General features: G+C 45.8%; 1 protein-coding gene across 6 annotated transcripts in view; it reads right to left on the bottom strand.

Moving 5' to 3' along the window:
* The window catches only part of FGF13 (fibroblast growth factor 13), a 256,086-nt gene extending 233,984 nt beyond the window's left edge, over positions 1-22,102 (bottom strand). Inside the window, exons 1-2 of one of the 6 annotated variants that reach the window (XM_081179064.1) lie at positions 21,789-22,102; positions 9,493-9,720 (exon numbers count right to left, since the gene is read on the bottom strand). In XM_081179064.1, coding sequence (XP_081035190.1) covers positions 9,493-9,541 — 49 coding nt within the window. In that variant the 5' untranslated portion in view covers positions 9,542-9,720; positions 21,789-22,102. Of the gene's footprint in view, positions 1-9,492; positions 9,742-10,195; positions 10,292-21,788 lie in introns of those variants that run through there. The other 5 variants (XM_081179067.1, XM_081179070.1, XM_081179066.1 and 2 more) reach the window with 5 other exon arrangements.
* Positions 22,103-23,086: the final 984 nt, after the last annotated feature.

Raw genomic sequence — 23,086 nt, 5'->3', positions numbered from 1 at the left:
TTTGATAATTCTAGGAATCTTTAGAAGTAAGTCCCAATGAGTTCAATAGAGGCTTACTCATAAGTTCAGAAGCACAGGACTCTGAAATAAGCAATGGGGATTTGCACTTCAGTGAGAAACTACCTGAACAAATCAGCAAACTGAAACCCAATTATCCCTCTAAATTCACACTTCTCTGAACAACCAACAAGAACAAAAATGTGCATTCCATGGGAAAGAGTGCATATACATTGGTGAAAACATAAAAAATGCATTATATTAGGGACAATTGTCTGCAAAAAATGTGCATATTAATCTAAGCTACCCCCTTCATGGATCACTGCCTTGCCGTGGCGAAGGGGCTTGAATAACTCAGAGAAGCTATGAAGTATGCCGAGCAGGGCACCCAAAATGAACAGGTCATAGTGGAGAGTTTTGACCAAACGTGATCCACCTGGAGGAGGACCCAGCAAGCCACTCCAGTATCCCTGCCAAGAAAACTCCATGGACAAAGACAACAGCCTTATAAAAGTTATGACGCTGGAAGATGAGCCCCTCAGGTCGGAAGGTGTCCAACATGCTACTGGGGAAGAGCGGAGGACAAGTACAAGTAGATCCAGAGCTGATGAAGCGGCTGAGCCAAAGCCGAAAGGACGCTCAGTTGTGGATATGCCTGGAAGCGAAAGGAAAGTCCAATGCTGTAAAGAAAAATATTGCATAGGAACCTGGAATGTAAGAACCATGAACCTGGGAAAGTTGGATGTGGTCAAAAATGAGATGGCAAGAATAAATATTGACATCCTGGGCATCAGTGAACTAAAATGGACGGGAATGGGCGAATTCAGTTCAGATGACTATCATATCTACTACTGTGGGCAAGAAACCCGTAAAAGAAATAGAGTGGACCTCATAGTCAACAAAAGAGTGGCGAAAGCTGTACTGGGATGCAATCTCAAAAATGATAGAATGATCTCGATACGAATCCAAGGCAGACCTTTTAACATCACAGTAATCCAAGTTTACGCACCAACTACTGGTGCTGAAGAAACTGAAATTGACCAATTCTATGAAGACTTACAAGACCTTATAGAAGTGACACCAAATAAGGATGTTCTTCTCATTATAGGGGATTGGAATGCTAAAGTAGGGAATCAAGAGATAAAAGGAACAACTGGCAAGTTTGGCCTTGGAGATCAAAATGAAGCAGGGCAAAGGCTAATAGAGTTCTGCCAAGAGAACAAGCTGGTCATCACAAACACCCTTTTCCAACAACACAAGAGACGACTCTACACATGGACATCACCAGATGGGCAGCATCGAAATCAGATTGATTATATTCTCTGCAACCAAAGATGGAGAAGCTCTATACAGTCAGCAAAAACAAGACCTGGAGCTGACTGTGGCTCAGATCATCAGCTTCTTATAGCAAAATTCAAGCTTAAACTGAAGAAAGTAAGAAAAACCACTGGGCCAGTAAGATACAATCTAAATCAAATCCCTTATGAATACACAGTGGAAGTAAGGAACAGGTTTAAGGTTTTAGATTTGGTGGACAGAGTGCCTGAAGAACTATGGATGGAGGCTCGTAACATTATACAGGAGGCAGCAACGAAAACCATCCCAATGAAAAAGAAATGCAAGAAAGCAAAGTGGCTGTCCAACGAGGCCTTACAAATAGCGGGGGAGAGAAGGCAAGCAAAATGCGAGGGAGATAGTGTAAGATACAGGAAATTGAATGCAGATTTCCAAAGAATAGCAAGGAGAGACAATAAGGCCTTCTTAAACGAGCAATGCAAAGAAATAGAGGAAAACAACAGAATGGGAAGAACCAGAGATCTGTTCAAGAAAATCAGAAATATGAAAGGAACATTTCGTACAAAGATTACCATAATAAAGGACAAAAGTGGTAAGGACGTAACAGAAGCAGAAGACATCAAGAAGAGGTGGCAAGAATACACAGAGGAATTATACCAGAAAGATATGGATGTCTCGTACACCCCAGGTAATGTGGTTGCTGACCTTGAGCCAGACATCCTGGAGAGTGAAGTCAAATGGGCCTTAGAAAGCACTGCAAATAACAAGGCCAGTGGAAGTGATGGTATTCCAGCTGAACTATTTAAAATTTTAAAAGATGATGCTGTTAAGGTGCTACACTCAATATGCCAGCAAGTTTGGAAAACTCAGCAGTGGCCAGGGGATTGGAGAAGATCAGTCTACATCCCAATCCCAAAGAAGGGCAGTGCCAAAGAATGCTCCAACTACCGCACAATTTCACTCATTTCACACGCTAGCAAGGTTATGCTTAAAATTCTACAAGGAAGGCTCAAGCAGTATGTGGACCGAGAACTCCCAGAAGTGCAAGCTGGATTTAGAAGAGGCAGAGGAACCAGAGACCAAATTGCAAACATGCGCTGGATTATGGAGAAAGCTAGAGAGTTCCAGAAAGACATCTACTTCTGCTTCATTGACTATGCAAAAGCCTTTGACTGTGTCGACCACAGCAAACTATGGCAAGTTCTTAAAGAAATGGGAGTGCCTGATCACCTCATCTGTCTCCTGAGAAATCTCTATGTGGGACAAGAAGCTACAGTTAGAACTGGATATGGAACAACTGATTGGTTCAAAATTGGGAAAGGAGTACGACAAGGCTGTATATTGTCTCCCCGCTTATTTAACTTATATGCAGAATTCATCATGCGAAAGGCTGGGCTGGATGAATCCGAAGCCGGAATTAAGATTGTCGGAAGAAATATCAACAACCTCAGATATGCAGATGACACAACCTTGATGGCAGAAAGTGAGGAGGAATTAAGGAACCTTTTATTGAGGGTGAAAGAGGAGAGCGCAAAATATGGTCTGAAGCTCAACATCAAAAAAACGAAGATCATGGCCACTGGTCCCATCACCTCCTGGCAAATAGAAGGGGAAGATATGGAGGCAGTAAGAGATTTTACTTTCTTGGGCTCCGTGATCACTGCAGATGGTGACAGCAGTCACGAAATTAAAAGACGCCTGCTTCTGGATTTTTTTTTTCATCTCCGCCAAGCTAAGCAGTTGGCCCCTTATCTCTCTCGCCCTGACCTAGCCACTGTGATCCATGCGACGGTCACCTCCAGACTGGATTATTGTAACCCGCTCTACGTGGGGCTGCCCTTGAGACTGACCCAGAAACTCCAGCGGGTGCAGAATGCCGCGGCGAGACTCCTTATGGGGTCTTCGCTGCGAGATCACATTCATCCGGTACTATACCAGCTGCACTGGCTCCCGGTGGAGTACAGGATCAGGTTTAAGGTGCTGGTTTTAACCTTTAAAGCCCTATACGGCCTAGGACCCTCATACCTACGGGACCGCCTCTCCTGGTATGCCCCACAGAGAAACCTACGGTCTGCAAATAATAACATCCTCAAGGTCCCAGGCCTCAGAGAGGTTAGGCTGGCCTCAACTAGAGCCAGGGCCTTCTCGGCTGCGGCTCCAATCTGGTGGAATGCTCTGTCACAAGAGACTAGGGCCCTGCGGGACCTGACATCTTTCTGCAGGGCCTGCAAGACAGAGTTGTTCCGCCAGGCCTTCGGTCAGGGCGCAGCCTGACTCCCTCCTCTGGCAACCTGCACAGAATTTTGCTTAATTGGTTGCCATCAATTTGATTTAATTAATTTTTATAACGAAATATTTTTAGATTGTGTGACTATTTGACTGTTTGATTATTTGATTGTTGTTAGCCGCCCTGAGCCCGGCTTCGGCTGGGGAGGGCGGGATATAAATAAAATTTATTATTATTATTATTATTATTTATTATTCTTGGGAGAACAGCAATGACAAACCAAGACAGCATCTTAAAAAGTAGAGACATCACCTTGCCAACAAAGGTCCATATAGTAAAAGCTATGGTTTTCCCAGTAGTGATGTATGGAAGTGAGAGCTGGACCATAAGAAGGCTGATCACCAAAGAATTGATGCTTTTGAATTATGGTGCTGGAGGAGACTCTTGAGAGTCCCATGGACTGCAAGAAGATCAAACATATCCATTCTTAAGGAAATCAGCCCTGAGTGCTCACTGGAAGGACAGATCCTGAAGCTGAGGCTCCAATACTTTGGCCACCTCATGAGAAGAGAAGACTCCCTGGAAAAGACCCTGATGTTGTGAAAGATGGAGGGCACAAGGAGAAGGGGATGACAGAGGATGAGATGGTTGGATGGTGTTCTTGAAGCTACCAGCATGAGTTTGATCAAACTGGGGGAAGCAGTGGAAGACAGAAGTGCCTGGCGTGCTCTAGTCCATGGGGTCACGAAAAGTCGGACACGACTAAATGACTAAACAACAACAACAATCTAAGCTACATTTTAAAAATTGTTCATATTAGGATAAATCCACATGAAAATGTTGGTGAATTTTCATGAGGGGTTTTGCTATGGAAATATGAAGAACTGAACCAAGGATTCGGAAAATGAGAGACTGAGGCCACATTCACACTATACTTTTAAAGCACTATGGTACCACTTCAAACAATCATGGGTTCCCCCAAAGAAGTTTGGGAGTTGTAAGGGCACTGAGGATTGTTTAGAGACCCTCATTCCCCTCAGAGAGCTACAATTCCCTGTGAAGAGAGACTGGTTGTTAAACCACTCTGGGAATAGTAGCTGGGAAATAGGTTGGGAAAGATGAGTTTCTTTTGTGTCTCCTGCATGCCAGCCTGTTATCCATTGTAGATCAGGGATGCCTAACCTCTGGCCCTCCAGATGTGGTTGGACTCCATGCCATCACCCTGAACATTGGCCATGCTGCCTGAGGTTGATGGAAGTTGGAGTCCCATCAACATTCAGATGTCCACAGATGTTCCTCATTCCTGTTTCAGATTGAAGACATTTTTAAAATGCTTTCGGTGAATAAATAGAATATGAGGCTTCCTGCAGCAGATGTTCAGTCTCCAGATGTGGGTGGGGGCTGCAGGAACTACAGGGAGGGGATGAGGCCAATGGGTTCATCTCCTACTCTCCTTCTTATGTCATACTAATATGCGGATGGAGCAGTGGAGAGGATGACTGAATAGATCTTACGAATCTCCAAAGTTTGGGTTCAGCTAGTAACAAGCCTTATACTGCTTCAAAGTATTATTGCAACTGAGCAGTATAGAAATGTTGTGAACTAAATGAATAAAAACATGATGCCAAATCAGATGGCTGGTCCAACTAGCTCAGCATTGTCAACACACTGAGTGACAATGACACTCCAAAGTTTCAGCCCTGACTGGAGATGGTGAGGAACTGATCCCGGGACATTCTGCATGCCAAGCAGGCTCTCTCCTACAGAAATATGATCCTTAACTCATTAATTGCTTTTGCCCTGGGCACTACCATTACCTTTCCCACTGAAACTTACCAGGATGACGTGGCAGTGAGGAGAAGGGCTGCTTCTGGGGTCTTCATTAGGTCACGGTAGCATTACAAGGACCAGGTCCCCTGGGAAACACAGTTTCCTAGGGCTCCTGGGACCCTAATTTCATTTCCCATGGGTCTAGGGAATGCTGTTGTGGTAATGGAAACCTCGGCCACCACTCTACTCACTGCTAGTCAATAAGGAAAGATAAGTTTGGGGCAAACAAATTGGGGGAGGCATGAAGGGTTGGGATAAGGAGGCCCCCCATCCATCATGGTCATGCCTATATGGAGAGCAGCTTTGCTTGCTTATTTGTTATCTATTTATTATTGCATTTATATCCCACTTTTCCCTCCAAGCAGCTCAAGGGGCACACATGGTACTCCTCCTCTCCTTCTCCTCACAACACCCCTGTCAGGCTGAGAAACAGTGACTGGCCTAAACCCACCCAGTGAGCTTCATAGCCAAGTATGAATTTGAACCCTGGTCTCCCACGTCCTGGTCTGGCACTCTAATCACACCACACCACACTAACTCTTCCAAAGTAATGCCTCAAGATGTCATTGCCATTTCCTATGAACCTGTCAGGAGAGGCAGAGAGATGAGATTCGGAGCTCATAATATGCCTGTCCTGAGTTAGTTCATCTTAAGGAAGGCACTTGTAAGTCGAGCCCAGTAAAGCTCCACCCACCACTGACATCAAGCTATGACTGGCCAAATGTGTGAATGGGCCACTGTAAATATATAACACCACAGATATAACCTCACAACACTTAAAATGCAACACTTCTCTGTGCAAAATCATTTTCAGACATGCAGCTGCCAGACGTCCAGCAGATGGTGGTGACGTCTGGAGAAGTGATGCACTGTTGTATTTGCTGAAGCATTCCTACTAACTTTTCATACTATTTGACTTTGTTTTGATGGAGTCTGTCTGGAAATTGTCATACTATGTGCAGCCAACCCTTCGGAATGATTAGGTGCATTAGGTGCACAGCATGTTGCAGTCCACGCTTTAAGGACCACGGGACTAGGTTTATTAAGGAGCATGTGCTGAGATGTTAAGAAATGTATATTTAAGGACACTGAATAACGTTCATAATGGTGATTATGTCATGCAGCAAACCGGTCTGCCCAGCACAGGAAATAATGTACAGGGGAGGGAGAGTTTATCTGGGACTACAGTGGAACCAAAATTCTTGAAAAAGGCAAGAAGGAATGATCAACAACCCAGCCCCCTAGCAAGTCCCCAACTATATGCATTGCTTCTCACGCTATTTTAATACAGAATTCCAAAAACAGCCATGACTGGGTCCGTGCAATGAATGTTAAACAGCAAGAAATATTATTATTATTATTAATAGCAAATCAGGTCTGAAATGTCTGGTCAACACAGGGCTGACTTCAGCGGAGTTCTACTCAGAGCAGACAAATTAAAATTAACGGAGTTAATCACGTCCATAGATTTCAATGACTTTACTCTGTGTATGACGAACAGTGGGCGGGAGGAACCTAGAAGGGCATTGTTTCACCCGTGAAAACTCCGGGAAGAATCATTCTAACAACTGATACAAGGAAGAAGATAAAAAGAATACCAGACAAATTAGGGGTGGAAAAGGCTGGCCAGAAAACATCAGTTAGATAAATCAACCCCACCATGCAAAAGATTTTTGTTTTGTTTTTTACATACTCGGCTCTCCAGAGCAAAAGGAGCTAGAAACAGATATCAAAAGTACGGCATGCATTGATACTGAATTGACGGGGGGGGGGTCAAATTGTACAGTTGGAACTAGAAAGGTTACAAAGGGAGGATGCATCTAAAATCAACACCCTCGTCCCGCAAGACAACTTGTTCAAGCTGTTTCGGGAACGTAGGAGTAGAGTCTCCACTCATTGTAACAATAAGGTTGTATGTTGATTTAACACGCACACTCATCTCTGTACTGTATTCATCTTCACTGAAAAACGACACCTGGTCAAACGGTAACTTTATAATGCCCCTCCTCCCCAAAAATAGATGTCGCCTATAATGCTCAAGACCAATCTGTTTATCCGCAAACCACTTACACTAAATGAGGAGTGGGGAATGGAAGCAGATCTTGAGTCCAGGCAGAGGCTAGTAGTGGGAATACAACAGTTTAGCCACCACCAACCCACAAAGGGTTTTTGGCATAACCATGCTGTGTAGCCTGAGACGCGAACGATTTTCATTAGGCCCTAATTTGTTTGTTTTTCGAGGTATGTGCGTCTGAACCACTGGCTCCTGGTCACTCGGGTGCAGGCAGGGTCATGAACGTACAAACTGCTGCAGAATCAGTAGCACACCCGGATAAAATCATAATAAAAATCCCCAGCCTGGAGATGTTTCATTTCAAGAACCAAAATTTGAAAAGCTCCGTGAGCTCGCGCGTGCCCGTGAGCGCGCGCTGTATAATAGGAGGGATTAGAGGCTGGTGCACCAAACGTGTGTGTGTGTGTGTGTGTGTGCGTGTTAAATTTAGTAAGGTTAAATATAGCAAGTGAGATGGCAATGGACACCTTTGCACCAACCTCGTGCGCGTGGAACGGATTGTTTGGGAAGCATCGCTCGCTACTCTTCCCCACAACACACAAAATACACACAGAGGTAATACGCGCGCGCACACACTCCTCATTCCGATTTCCCCTGCTCTCTCCCAGGCCCAGCCCACGAAGAGCTTTGGTCTACCTTCCGTGCTAGTGGGGCTGTCTATGAAAGTAATCCGCTGGCGCTAACCTCTTACACTCCTCATCTCCATTCCTGTCCCCGCCCCCCGCCCCAACTCTATTTTGTCTCCATGGCAATTGTTATGCATTCAAAAGAAGAAGAAAAGCAATCCAGTCCCTTGCATGGGGAAAAGCTTGAAAGTCAGTGTGGGTTTGGGGAGTGGCTGAGAGAGGGAAGATAAGATGCAAAGCACCACATGTCCTCTTTCGGACACATGCAACCTTTGCAAGAAGCCCCACCACCACGCCGCGCCACCAGCCTTCCACCCCTGTCCCCCGCTTCTTTGCAAGAGCTGTATCTAAACGCCCAGGCCACCTGGCCTGAAAGGGGCTATGACCATAATATCCTATTGTTTCCTCTCCAATGTGGGCTGGAATAACCCACACGGACGGATGCGCTAGTAGATGGGCTCCAACACCAGGTAGTTAAACGGCCTCTTTTGCATAGAGTTGCCGGGGGGAGGGGGCGGCGGTGCCAGAAAGGACACGAGGGGTGGTGGTACCCCATGTCTCTCCTCCATCTGTGGCACCTCTGAAGATCCCTGGGAATGTTGCAGGGTTATTTGGCAGGGGCGAAGTAACAGGGCGAGAGAGACGCGTGTGAAGACTTCTGACTTTTGCCAAGCACCGCATGAGTGAGCATCGCCGGCTATGTTCGCAGCTACTACCCACCCCAGGAGGAGGGGGGAATGGCACGTTTCCCTTGCGCGCATACGCGCAAACACACACACACCACACGCCCCACATATATCAGGCTACAGCCCCAGCCCCAATTGCTACCACCAAGATGATAATTATAAAGAAATAAAGGAGGATGTACTATGCGGGGTTGATATTCCCACACTTCCTGGTGCCTCCAGATCTGTTGCAGAACACGGGAGCCGGCGAGGCACATGCTGCCTCTCCCCGCGGCGCTCGCACACAAAGGAAGGCACCCCAACTGTCAGCGCCAATGAAGACACTGCAGCATTAGAAAAGGTCTACTTCCACCCCCAAATGTGATTTTCCCGCCCTTCACAATGCTGGAAAGAGGGAGGTAGAAGAGGACCTGTCAAACCCAAACACCTTGGGAAGCCAGCCCCCACCCACCCAGGCAAAATAAAATAAAATAATGCCTTAAAGCAGGTGAACTGGGAGAGATAGGAAAGAGGCTTCCGTTGTCCCCATTTATTCTCCCCCTCCCGTTCTTTCTTCCCAGAGCTCAGTACGGAAAGGGAAAGGCAGAAAGAGAGACAAAGGAAATTCTGGAGAGGAGGGGGGTTTATAGACAAAGGAGTGTTGCGCGGGGTGGGGGGCTGTGGAGAATGCAGGAGGAAGAGGAGGAGAAGGGGTCGGCAAAACACACAGAGAGAGACACACGCACACACGCACACACACCTGGCCGGGGCCCTTACCTTTAGATGCATCTTTCTCTTCCTTTGACTTGATCACCTTCCCGCTCATAGATCCCAGTTTGGTTGTAAAATCCCCCCAAGAGACCTCGTGTGGACAATCCGACTGGACTTCCAGGAAATGCAGGCAGTGGATGGAGATATGTGGACGGAGCGATGAGAGCGCCTTCTTTTTCCCCCACCTTTCTTTTGTGGGTAAACGAAGAGGGGGGTGGAGAGAGGAGGGAAATCCTAAAAGCAAAATGTATTTTTCTTTAAAAATAATAAATAAAAAAGGAAGGGACGGGGGGAAGAAGAGAAGGGGAAGAGGGGAAGAAAGGAAGAATCAGGACGAAATCTTGATGGCTCCTCGTGCTTTTTCCTGGTGCAGGAGGGTTCTTAAAGCCCACCACCACTGCCAAAGACTGTATTGAACCTGCTGGCTGGTGCTGTCTCTCTCCCCCCTCCTGCCTAGTACAGGAGAAAGGGGGGCAGTGAAAGCGAGGGGGGTCCCCTGGACATCCGCAGGATTCTCCCTCGCCTTGGCTGGGAGGTTTGCAAGAGACAAAAGCAGTTTGCTGCCTCTCTTTCCCCCGCCAGAGATTCCCTCTCCTCCTTCCACCTTTCCCAGGCAGCAGGAGAGGAGGAGGAGGGGACCACCACTCCTAATAGCTCCAGCCCACCCCCACCCCCCAGATGCTACTGGCAGGCAGAGAATTACACACACCTCTCTTGTTCTCCCCACTCAAGCAAAGGGCGGTGGGGTTGCCGCTTGGGGGAGGGAGCGTGCAGTCTCTCTGCCTCCCCCCTCTCCTACACACACGATTCTTGTAAAAGTCTAGGGAGGTGTTGGAAGAAACGAAGGGGGGGTCATTACACTGCAGAGAGGGGCGTGGATAAAACTTGCAGGGTTTCTTTTCAAACACAGGAGAGTCGCTCAACAAATTGTATGTTCAGGTAGGGAGAATAGCTATGGGCAAAGCTGTTCCCCAGGTGGAGAGAGAGGCGCTACCTGTTGGGTCTGGAGTGAAAGAAGGATGGGCGGGGGCTGCTTCTGCGTGGCCAAAAAAGAAAGGAGAGCGAATGCGTAATAAAAGAGGGTTTCGAATTTGCATGAAATTTGCATATGAAATTTGCATAGCAACGCAATGCTTTTCCATGGGGAAGCCTATGACCTGTGTGCCTGCTCTCCAGGTTCTGGATGTGGAGGAGCAACTTCCAAGGGCTGCCTTGCCCTCCCTTCTTGATCTTTAAGGCAGACTTCAACCCAGCATCTCTTCCAACCAAGGACACCTTCCAATAAAGGGCTGGCCTCTAAGAGAGGGTTGGCCTCTGTTAGGGAAGGCAGAATTTTACTTCCCTGGGACAGCGGAAGTAAAGAATCCAAGACAGCAATCCTATTGGGCATGCTGGACTGGTGGTAAGTCCCATTACACACCATGGAGCTTACTTCCAAATAGGCATGCCTAGGATCATGCTGTTATTTCACAGTGGGTGAAAAAGGCAAAATACCACACCACCTGCACCCAGCTGCTTAGCTCAATATCTGGAAGGCATTAATGCCTTTAATTTTCAGCTGCAACCACCCTGTGTGGATTTAAGCATTCACTAAACCAGAGGGTAGATTTACACCAAGGGAAGGAGGAAGAAACTCTAGGACCACTTTTTTGAATGGGGCTTTGATGAGACCCAAGCTGGAATCGTGGACCTTCACAGCTTCCTTTTTACCCATCCCCTTTCACCTTCATCAAGTTTTCATCTTACAGCTGAAGAAAATGCAAACAGCTCCAGGTTTTGGGGCTGCTCAGGCAAGACACCCTCCATGGGACCCCCCTTCCGCAGTGAGGTTCCCACTTCACTTCCATTGTTGCCATCCACTGCCCCTCCTCTTCCTCACCATTGCAGCCTCCTGCTTGCTTGCCAGTTAGAGAGCCAGTGAGCAAGAGGGCTGTGACATCTCTGGCATCTCAACATCACTGCTCCTGTTACCTGGGCAAGAGCAAGAGCAAGAGCAAGAGGAGGGTGAAGCAAGGAGGCTGCAATGGTGAAGAGGAGGCCCAGTCCCAGGAGGCTCTTGTTAGCAGCCCCCAGGAAATGCCTGGCTGTGCTGACTCTTGATGTCATGCAGCCCCTGAAGCCAACAGAACCAAAGCTGAACAGAGGAGTTGGAAAGGTCCACCAAGGCAAGAACCATGAGGATAAGTATCCACAACAATTGTTCTCCCACTGCTTGTGAATTCTTCTTCCTAATTAAGAAGGGGGGGAAATAGTGTTTGCCATCCTTTCTCCCACAGGTAAGTCCCCATCCAACAGAATGGTAGGACTTGCCAAGTCACCTGGTGAAAAGAATCATAGAATCATAGAGTTGGAAGAGACCACAAGGGCCATCGAGTCCAACCCCCTGCCAAGCAGGAAACACCATCAGAGCACTCCTGACATATGGTTGTCAAGCCTCTGCTTAAAGACCTCCAAAGTAGGAGACTCCACCACACTCCTTGGCAGCAAATTCCACTGTCGAACAGCTCTTACTGTCAGGAAGTTCTTCCTAATGTTTAGGTGGAATCTTCTTTCTTGTAGTTTGGATCCATTGCTCCCTTTCCACTTCTCTGGAGCAGCAGAAAACAACATTTCTCCCTCCTCCATATGACATCCTTTTATATATTTGAACATGGCTATCATATCACCCCTTAACCTCCTCTTCTCCAGGCTAAACATGCCCAGCTTCCTTAGCCTTTCCTCATAAGGCATCGTTTCCAGACCTTTGACCATTTTGGTTGCCCTCCTCTGGACACGTTCCAGTTTGTCAGTGTCCTTCTTGAACTGTGGTGCCCAGAACTGGACACAGTACTTCAGGTGAGGTCTGACCAGAGCAGAATACAGTGGCACTATTACTTCCCTTGATCTAGATGCTATACTCCTATTGATGCAGCCCATAATTGCATTGGCTTTTTTAGCTGCCGCGTCACACTGTTGGCTCATGTCAAGTTTGTGGTCAACCAAGACTCCTAGATCCTTTTCACATGTACTGCTCTCAAGCCAGGTGTCACCCATCTTGTATTTGTGCCTCTCATTTTTTTTGCCCAAGTGCAATACTTTACATTTCTCCCTGTTAAAGTTCATCTTGTTTGTTTTGGCCCAGTTCTCTAATCTGTCAAGGTCGTTTTGAAGTGTGATCCTGTCCTCTGGGGTGTTAGCCACCCCTCCCAGTTTGGTGTCATCTGCAAATTTGATCAGGATGCCCTTGAGTCCATCATCCAAGTCGTTGATAAAAATGTTGAATAAGACTGGGCCCAAGACAGAACCCTGTGGCACCCCACTAGTCACTCTTCTCCAGGATGAAGAGCCCTTTGGGTTCGGTCAGTCAGCCAGTTACAAATCCATTGAGTGGTAGCATAGTCAAGACCACATTTTACCAGCTTCTGTACAAGAATATCATGGGGCACCTTGTCAAATGCCTTGCTGAAATCAAGGTAGGCTACATCCACTCCGTTCCCTTCATCTACCAGGCTTGTAATTCTGTCAAAAACCGAGATCAGGTTAGTCTGACATGACTTATTTTTCAGAAATCCATGCTGACTATTGGTGATCACAGCATTCCATTCTAGGTGCTCACAGACTGTTTGCTTAATGATCTGCTCCAGAATCTTCCCTGCTATTGATGTCAGACTGACTGGGCGATAATTATTTGGGTCCTCTCTTTTCCCCTTTTTGAAAATAGGGACAACATTTGCCCTCCTCCAGTCTGCTGGGACTTTGCCTGTTCTCCAGGAATTCTCAAAGATGACTGCCAGTGGTTCTGAGATCACATCTGCCAGTTCTTTTAATACTCTTGGATGCAGTTCGTCTGGCCCTGGAGACTTGAATACATCTAAACTAGCCAAGTATTCTTGTACTATCTCCTTAGTTATTCTGGGCTGTGTTTCCTCTGCTGAATCATTTGCTCCAAATTCTTCAGGTCGGGCATTGTTTTCTTTATTGGAGAAGACTGAGGCAAAGAAGGCATTGAGGAGTTCAGCCCTTTCTGTGTCCCCTGTTTGCATTTCACCATCTTCTCCTCTGAGTGACCCCACTGTTTCTTTGTTCTTCCTTTTGCTACGGACATACCCATAAAAGCCTTTTTTGTTGCTTTTAACCTCTCTAGCAAGCCTGAGTTCATTCTGTGCTTTAGCTTTTCTGACTTTGTGTCTACATGTGCTAGCTATTTGTTTGAATTCCTCTTTGGTGGTTTCCTCCCTTTTCCATTTTTTGTGCACATCCTTTTTTAATCTTAACTCAGTTAAAAGTTATTTAGATAGCCACCCTGGCTTCTTTAGGCACCTTCCATGTTTCCGTCTCATTGGTATTGCCTGTAGTTGTGCTTTTACTATCTCCCTCTTAACAAACTCCCAGCCATCATGAACTCCCTTTCCTTTTAGTATTACTGTCCATGGGATCTCACCCAGCACTTCCCTAAGTTTTATGAAGTCGGCTTTCTTAAAGTCAAGAAATTGAGTCCTAGTATGCTTGGCTGCTCCTTTCCGCTGTATAGTAAACTTCAGAAGAGCATGATCACTCGCGCCTAATGATCCTTCCACTTCTACCCCACTAACCAGGTCATCAACATTGGTTAGGACCAGATCTAAAATGGCTGTTCCTCTTGTTGCTTCTCCCACTTTCTGGACAATGAAGTTGTCTGCAAGGCCAGTGAGGAATCTGTTTGACCTTATGCTCTTGGCTGAGTTTGACATCCAACAAATATCCGGGTAATTGAAGTCCCCCATTACTACTATCTCCCTTCCTTTTGCATGCTTGGTCATCTGTAATCCATAGGTTATGTATTGTCCACCTTCAGCCGTAAACAAATTATGAAAAATCTGGATTTTAAAATTCTTTAAGTGGTACGTGTGTGTGTGTGTGTGTGACTTTGATGAGTTGAGGAAGTTCTCCAATCCTGGACACACATCTTGGTGTTCAGCCATACTGAATGGCTTCCAAAGGTAACATCATCTTCATCTTAAATGCCAAATAACTCCCCAAGAAGGATGTTGAGCATTTTCTTAAAGAGGAAAAGAAAAGTGATGATTACCTTTGGTGTCACTGAACGTGCATTTTGGAGGAGGGAGAGCTGCGCCCTCCACTCAAAGTCTTGCACTGCAATACTTAAAATGCAAATTTTGACTGGATTTGAATGCATGCTGAGCTTCTCTTGGCTGATATTCTGGAGTCAGTCAATAAATCACTTTATGCCTAAAACAGCAATCTTCCATTAATCCCAGGGGTGTGAAAGCTTTTTTTCAAACTGAGGGCCACATTCCTCTCCAGGTGACCTTCTGGGGGCAATATACCAGTGACAAGTGGGGATGGATGCAAAAGTGGGCAGAGCAACTAATGTGAATTATGCCTTTGTTCAGTAGGCTGCTTTCTGCCCATGCTCACACAATCCTTTCTACCCTCCATGCAGGCAAGCAAAAGGCATGATCAGAGTTCCAGGACACAGTCTAGCCTGGCAAAAGCACTTGGGATGAAAAGCAAGACCAGAGAGTGGATTGCAGAGATGAGGGGTGACTTGGGGCAAGTTTGAAGGGCCAGAAAGAGAGACTCTGCAGGCCTGAGGTTCCCCATTCTCAATCTACTCTGATGCCCCACTCCAATAATGGGGATGTGTCCTACCTTGCAGAATGCAATCCTCTATTTTATGGACTGTCCAGTCCAAGTTTGGTTTAAGGATAATGGATCATAAGAAGGGAGAGCAGCTGGATCCATTAAGTTGCCCATTCACAGTCGGCACCTAGGACAGCAGACAATGTCTGCTTATGTGGGTTGATCCACACAATTATATGATAGATAAGTAGGTGCAGGGCTTTATTTAATCAGCTGGAACTCACTGCAACACAATTCCAGCACCTCTCAGTTGGGCACCATTGCCATTATAAGAGAACAAGGAAGGCGTTCATGGTGAGTTCTGACACCTCTTTTTCTAGAAATATAGTACTGTAGGTAGGTAGGTAGGATCATAGAATTGCAGAGTTGGTAGGTGCCACAAGGGTCATCTAATCCAACCCATCGCAAGGCAGGAATCTTGCACCCAATGTGGGCCTTGAACCCACAACCCTGAGATTAAGGGGTCTACCAGTTAAGCTACCTGATAGATGACAGCTGCCTTGTTATCTGACGGAAGCAATCTTTATGCATACATGTATGCATACATTTCACACAGTGAAACAATGAGGAGGTTGAAGAGGAGGGAATAACACTTTTTAATGGTTTGTCTTTACATGTTGCCCTAAAGAGAGGCCATCCCTCCTGCAGAAGACTGAAGGGAGAAGACCTCATCTGAAATGGCATCTAATGTCTCCAGCTACTTATACTAAGAATAATCACCTTTTATGTTAAACAGTGTCACCTGATTAACTGGAGGTGTCTTATTAATTGATGCAAACTTCAAAAGAAGAAGATTAAAACAGATTAAAAATTGCAGCCTTAGAGAGGGAACGATGTGGGTTGCTACTAGAGGACACTAGGAATGCTCCAAACTCATGCAATTCATATCTCAATAGTTCTTTTGAAGGTTTCCCAGCTTGAGTTTTAAGAATGCTTATCAGAAATTATACACATGCCTCAGATTTTTGCATCAGTGGAGAAGGGTTGTAAGTAGTGGCCCCTCAAAAGAGGTAACCACACAAGAACATAAGGAGAGCCTGCTGAATCAGGCCAGTGGCTCATCTAGCCCAGCATCCTGTTCTCACAGTGGCCAACCAGATGCCCCCATGGGAAGCCCAAAAGCAGGATCTGAACACAAAACCAACTCTCTCCTCCTGTGGTTTCCAGCAGTGGGTATTCAGAAGCATTGCTTCCTCTGGCCATGGCTGCAAGGTCAAGCCCAGCAGCTCACCTCATCCAGCGCACTGTTCTCACAGCAGACCTGATGCCTATTTTAAGCCCGCAAGCAAGACTTGAGTGGAACTGTAGCTCTCCTACACTGACCTGCACTGCTAGTTGAATGTAGCCCACTCAGTGAGCCCTGCACTCTGCCAGACACAAGAGGCACCACATGTGGTTGGTGAATTGTTTCATGGGTCACAGGCTTTGCAGGCAAGAGCTAGAATCAGATCTAATTAATAGCTGGCTACATGTGCATAGGATATATGCTCGCACTACCCAACCCTTCCTGCTCTGTCCCTTCCCAGCCTTTCAGGAAGCACCAGCATTTTAAGAGTGTTGGATAATGATAAGGAGGTGTGGATGTTCCCAGCTGATGTCATCCATCTCCTGGCCAATCACAATCAATGGGGTCTTTCTGCTTCATTGCCCCATTTGCTGTATGAAAGTCAGAACCCCCAATAGTCTGACCCAGGCACAATGTCACAGACAGAATTTAATGAGCAGGAAACATTTGCCTTCTGGAGCTGTCTGGAGCTAGGCAGCAATTAATTCATAGACCACAGCAGAGCTGCATAAGATGTCAGCCACCACAAGCCCTTTCAGTCTGCTTGCTTTTTTCTTTCCTTCTTTTCTTTCTAAAATATTTAGCACTCCCAGAACATTTTCATATCTGGAGCAAGGTTTTCTGCAGATCACAAAGGCACATATTTTGGTATGGTTTTATTAAGGGTCTAATTCCAGGAATGGTTGGATACAGCCACCTCGGTCTGGTCAATGCCTGGATAGGAGATCACCTGGGATCCCAGTGGAGCACTACTTTGAGTTCCATAATGTTAAAAAGTTGAGATACGAGTATCATAGTCTTATATTCCAATACTTATCTCAGGTCTCCACATATCAGTCCTTCTGTAGCCAAAAGGGCATTTGCCAATGCACAATAGACTGTAAGAAGAGCCATACTGGATCAAGCCAAAAGGGGACCCATCTGGTCTAGCACCCTCTTCTCACAGTGGCCAACAGATGCCCATGAAAAGCCCCGAAGCAGGACTCTCCCCACTTGTAATCCTCAGCAACTGGTATTCATTCACCCATTCCAACAGTGAAGGTGGAATATACGGATTGTGGCTAGCAGCCATGGAGAGCCTTCTCCTCCATGGATTTGTCTAATTCTCTTTTAAAGCCACCCAGGTTGGTGGCCATCACTGTCTCTTGCTGTGTGGTACAACAATGTGCTATGTGAAGAAGGCCTTCCTTTTGTCTGTTATGAATCTTCCAACATTCCTCTTCACTGGATGGCTCTATGTTCTAGTGCAATGAGAGAAGGAGAAAAAAACTTTTCTCTACCCACTTTCACCATACCATGCGTTCTATTATACATTTATTTAATGTCTCCCTTACTCAAAGTGTAAGAAGGCTTGGTGAAACCCTTAAGTTAGCAGAAACACAGAAAATCTTTAGAAGGCAACTCCAAAACAGCCGAATGGGAACTGAGCATGCTCTATGGCCACAGAGTAGGACAGTGGGTAGAACATCATCTCATGGGCCATGGGTTCGAGTCCTATGTTGGGCAAAAGATTCCTGCATTGCAGGGGGTTGGACCAGATGACCCTTGTGGTCACTTTTAATTCTACATTTCTATGATTCTATGAAGTAGGGTTGACCTCTTTATCCAGGACATGCCCTCTTTTTCATGGATATGTAAAAAGGTCATCATAAAGATCCATAGTTAAAAGTAGACATCAGCAAATGTATCCTCTCTTTTTTGCTCTTTAAAATACAGTAACCCTACACTGGCCACTGTGGGGCAGGGGACATGGAAAACTGAAAAAAAGCAGAACAGAGGAGCTAGAATCATAAACAGCAAAACTTTGCACTGCACATTCTTTTGCAGCCCTCACTTGTCACCCTGAATTGGAGAAGAGCCATTGTACTCAGTACAATAACAAAGAGAGACAGAGTTTATAACACATATTTTAGTGCAAAATAGTCTTTCAATCATTAACACAGCCACTTTTAGATGTCTAAATCTAGGGTGGGGAATAGGTGTTTTTTCTTCCTGTTACTGAAAGCCTGTGGAACCAAGCAAAGTTGGACCAGGAGGTGAGAGCCAGGAATGATGAAATGGTGTGAGCATCAGACAAGAGCAAGAGATAGGACACTGGATCAAATCTCTGCTCAGCTAGGAAGTTTACTGGGTGACCTTGGGCTAATGACTCCTTCTCAGCTTCACCTATATTGCAAGGTTGTTAGGGGAGGATAAAATTGAGAGGGTGGGCAGGGTTAGGCCGAGCTCCTGCCCTGCAGGGAAGGGCAGGTTTCAATGGCAAGAAATGAGAGTAAATAATAAAAACAACAATTTTTTTTTAAAAAAAAATGCCCAGAACAAACTTAGTTGGGCTCTAAGGTGCTACTGGAAATTTTATTTTATTTTATTTTATTTTATTTTATTTTATTTTATTTTATTTTATTTTAATTTATTTATTTATTTATTTATTTATTTATTTATTTATTTATTTATTTATTTATTTATTTCAACTGTGTCAGACCAACATGGCTACCTACCTGAACAAATAAAATTGTGTTTTCTGTTTGGGACACCTTGATAGGAATCAGAATGACACTCTTTACAGGTGGTGGCAAAGATGGCACATTGTGCTTCAGAGAGTGCTAGCTGATTGCTCTCAACAGCTATTTCTTTCTCTCCTGAAAGCTGACATGCTTCTCCACACACACTTCCGACAACAAACTCAGCTAAGGATGATGTGATATCAGAACATGCTTTATACCAAGCCAGGCTTCTGGTCCAGCAAACTTAGTATTGTCCACACAGCAGGCAACTGTTCTTCAGGGTTTCAGGTAGGAATATTTCCAGCCCTACCTGGAGATGACGGGGATTGAATCTGAGACCTTCTGCATACAAAGCAGATGGTCTACCACCAGGGGTTGGCAACATAAGGCCCATGGGCCACAAGCAGCCCACGGGGGTCATTTAACTGGCCCATGAGCTGCCCCCAAACCAAGCTGCCCACTCGTCGAGTCCCAGTGTGCTGCGCTAAACTGGCACAGTGTGGTGCGGGGACTCGCTTCAGCGGCACTGGAAATCACGTCTGTGCAGACACAGACACTGGAAATCGCAAGCATGCACGCTCACGCACATGAGCAATCTGGCCCATGAGTGAATCAGCCCAGGCGAGGTAAACCTTGCCAACCCCTGCTCTGCCACTAATGTGTGGCTGAAGGAGCAGTGGTTCAGGGTTGAAGATCCATTGCTATTACTGCAGCAGGGTCCCAGCAGACTTTCTGGCTCCAATTTCCTTCAGCCACTCAATTAGCAGGAAAGTGAGTTTTTTAGCCTCTGGAAATAAATCTTCTCACCCTTTGAGCTGATTGGAACCAATTTGAGCTGATTGGAGGGGAGGAGTTTTTGTTTTTGTTTTTGCTCTTGTTCTTGTTTTTATGTAGTTTGTGTTCTCGTTTTGTATTTCTGTGTTGTTAACTGCCCTGTGATCTTCAGATGAAGGATGGTATGCATATTTAATAAATCATCATCATCATCAAGGAGGTGATTTAGCCTCTTATTGGCTCCTAGGGTCACTCTGGAGAAGGTGCCCAGGAAGAACACAGAGCACAGATTGTTCTGTGTGCTCCAAAGCACACAGGAACAATGAAAAAACCAGGTGCTTCAGTTTCAGGAGAGTGGCTGCAAGTTCTGCTACGTACAATAGGACTTCAAGAAAAACATGACTTACACCACTCTGAAAGAATATATCAGAACACTTCCAAACTGTCCATTCTACTGCAGAGAAAAGAGTAGCAACATGTGGACATCTGTACTGGTGACTGCAATGCATTCCTAATTATAATATTATTGCATAATATTAAAGGGTTGCATAATCTTAGAAGGGTGTGTTGTGTGGCTGTGACTACCCTGCACTTCTGAATTTTCCATGCATGGTGTCATGGTAGTCAGGAATGGATTCATCTTACATTTTACAGAAATTCTACAAACCACTGCAGAAGGGGGATCAGGGACCAAATCTCCCCATCACCCCTACATTTTCCACCCCAACCCTTTCCGCTGTTATTCCATGATTCAAGTGAAGCCATCTCCAATTCAGGATTGCATTTCATTTGCTGCTGGAGAAGGCGGGGTTGTTGACAAACACAAGGAGTCTGGAAGACTAGGGAGTCTCCAGTAAGAGAGTCATGGAACAAAGACGGTTAAATGTTACAGCACAAACAGAAGTGTTTTCTTTGAGGGGCAGGGAGGCAAAGATTTGTCACTCCAAGCCCAGGATATCTTACCCCATTGCCCTCCCCTTTTAAGAAAGCTTTAAAAAAATACTTTGCATAAAAGGGCACCAGGGCAAAATGATGGTGTGAGACTTCAGCTGCCCATCATCTTAACTTCTCCAGAGAATCTATATTTGTAAATTAGCATTTGAAAATCTGGTGAAAACCTGTGTCATGAGCCAGTGTCCCACATCCTTTATGTACCTAGCAATGCAACCCAAACATGATCAGGTGGTTGGGAAACCTCCTCCAGAAGGAAAGTTTGAAAGCATTTGAATAACTTTTTATTTTACTTGGAGTGGCGAGCAGCATAGCACCACAGGAAGCTGCCTCATGCTGCCTCAGACCCTTGGTATTGCCTACACTGACTGGCAGCAGCTCTCCAGGGTTTCAGGCAGGGTTTCTCCCATCCGTTGCTGGAGATGTTGGAGACTGATGCTGTGACCTTCTGCGGGTAAAGCAGATGCTCTACTTCAGCAATGAGGGACAGGACAGCACTGAAAGAGCTTCTCGGTGGATGTGGAGAAAATGGCTATGCTACAAGGACTTCCCCCCTCTGTCTCTCAAATCGTCAAGAACTTAGGATCTGTCGAAACTGGAATAAAGGGCGGGTGATTCAAGTCAGACAAAGAAAGGACTTCTTCACCTGTACAGTTATTGAAATTCAAGGCAGAGATGGCCACTAGCTTAGAGGGAATTTTGGGCAGTCTTTGCCAACTTGGCATCCTCCCGGTGCTTTGAACTACAATTCCCATCAGCCTCCACCACAGAGGAGGAAGAGAGATTGGCCACAAGCTGCGAGAGTTAAATGGACCCTCCATATTTACAAGCAGTATATCCCGAATGCTGCTTCCCAAATGGGCAACAGCAGGAGAGGGATATTCACCACTACCCACTCCTTTCTGGCTTCCCAAGGCCACAGTAGAAAGAAGGATCTGGTCAGACCCAACCAGACTATCCTTATCCTCTTTGTAATTCCAGTTAAACCATAAGGGAATTATGCGAGGGGAAGATGGGAGCTTGTAAAGAACCTATATAAACAGTGCAAAAACCAACGATACTTTTTCATGTTCTTCCCTGGATGCACCAGCTTTTTATTTTCTTTCAAAGTTGGATCCAGTTCACCCAAACAACGCTCCCCTCCCCACCATCACTGTGTCACCTACCTTAATCCGAGAAAGGGCCGTGAGCTGTGTGCCTTAGAAGCTATTCCTGGCCAAGAGTTCCAGCGCTCTACAGAAGTAAAAATCCTGAATTAATCCTATGCGTTTAGCATGTGCTTAAAAAATCCCCAAGAACAATGGCACAAAAACAAAACAAAACACAAATCTCTGTCTTAAAAAAACAACACAACTCCTTCTCCTAGTTTCCCGAGGCCTTGGGAAAACACTCCAGAGGAACAGCCCTCTGAACCTGGCAGACCGTGGGGAGGGGGAGGTTGACAGAAGAACAACCCATGCAGTAAAAAGGGTCAGAGGCCTGCCATGCCCAGCCAAAGAAGCGGCAAGTCACAGGGTTTCTCCAGCAGCTATTTTTAGTGAAACAGAATTCCTCAAGTTGTTTTGACTTCCCAAGTTGCTCTCCTCTAAGTGCTGGAGAAGGCAGCTGTGCACCAGATCACCTTACAGCATGGAGGATCTCTTTCAGAGCCAAAGTTGGACAGGAGAGGCCCCAGGAAGAGACGAGTGGTCAGGGGTGCTGTCAAGAAAGGGCATTAGGGCAGCCGTCCATGGCTCCCCTCGGAGGAGGGCCAACAAAAGCGCTGGTTTGCCACATTTTGAACACATGCCCACCACAGTGATGCATACATATGTACACACAGAGAGTGTTCAGTTTCTTAAAGCACACCACAACGAATGAAGGGACTCACTCAGCTGCATGCCTTGAGGTTGACCAGCTGTAGTGATACCTCTGGTTAAGATCTTAATTTGTTGTGGAGGTCTTAACCTGAAACTGTTCTTAACCTGAAGCACCACTTTAGCTAATGGGGCCTCCCGCTGCCGCTGCCACTCGACTTCTGTTCTCATCCTGAAGCAAAGTTCTTAACCCGAGGTAATATTTCTGGGTTAGCGGAGTCTGTAACATGAAGTGTCTGTAACCCGAGGTACCGCTGTATGTATATATGTTTGTTAATTTTTGAGAATACAGCTGTAAAAGGTCAATCAGATGTGTAAATCCAGCAAAGGGGGGGAACCACTCATAACTGTGACCGTAATTGTGACTGAGTGAGGTACAGGGGTTGTTTATATCACTGTCTTCTTCTTAAATATTAAATATGGAACAATGAGACAGAGTTTACATTTCTCTTTAACCACCCCATTGTACTCTCAGGACCTTCACTATCTGCTTCTGAGTTTTCTGGGAGCACCAGGCTGGTCACTGCCGATGGGCCTTTTGGCCTCATTTCAACAGAGCTGCTTCTGAAGGTCACTGTACATAGAATCACAGAATTGGAAGGGACCAC

Source organism: Podarcis bocagei (assembly GCF_964188305.1).
Source record: "Podarcis bocagei genome assembly, chromosome: Z".
NCBI classification, from domain to species: Eukaryota; Metazoa; Chordata; class Lepidosauria; order Squamata; family Lacertidae; genus Podarcis; species Podarcis bocagei.
This window is presented reverse-complemented; position numbering and strand designations above follow the sequence as displayed.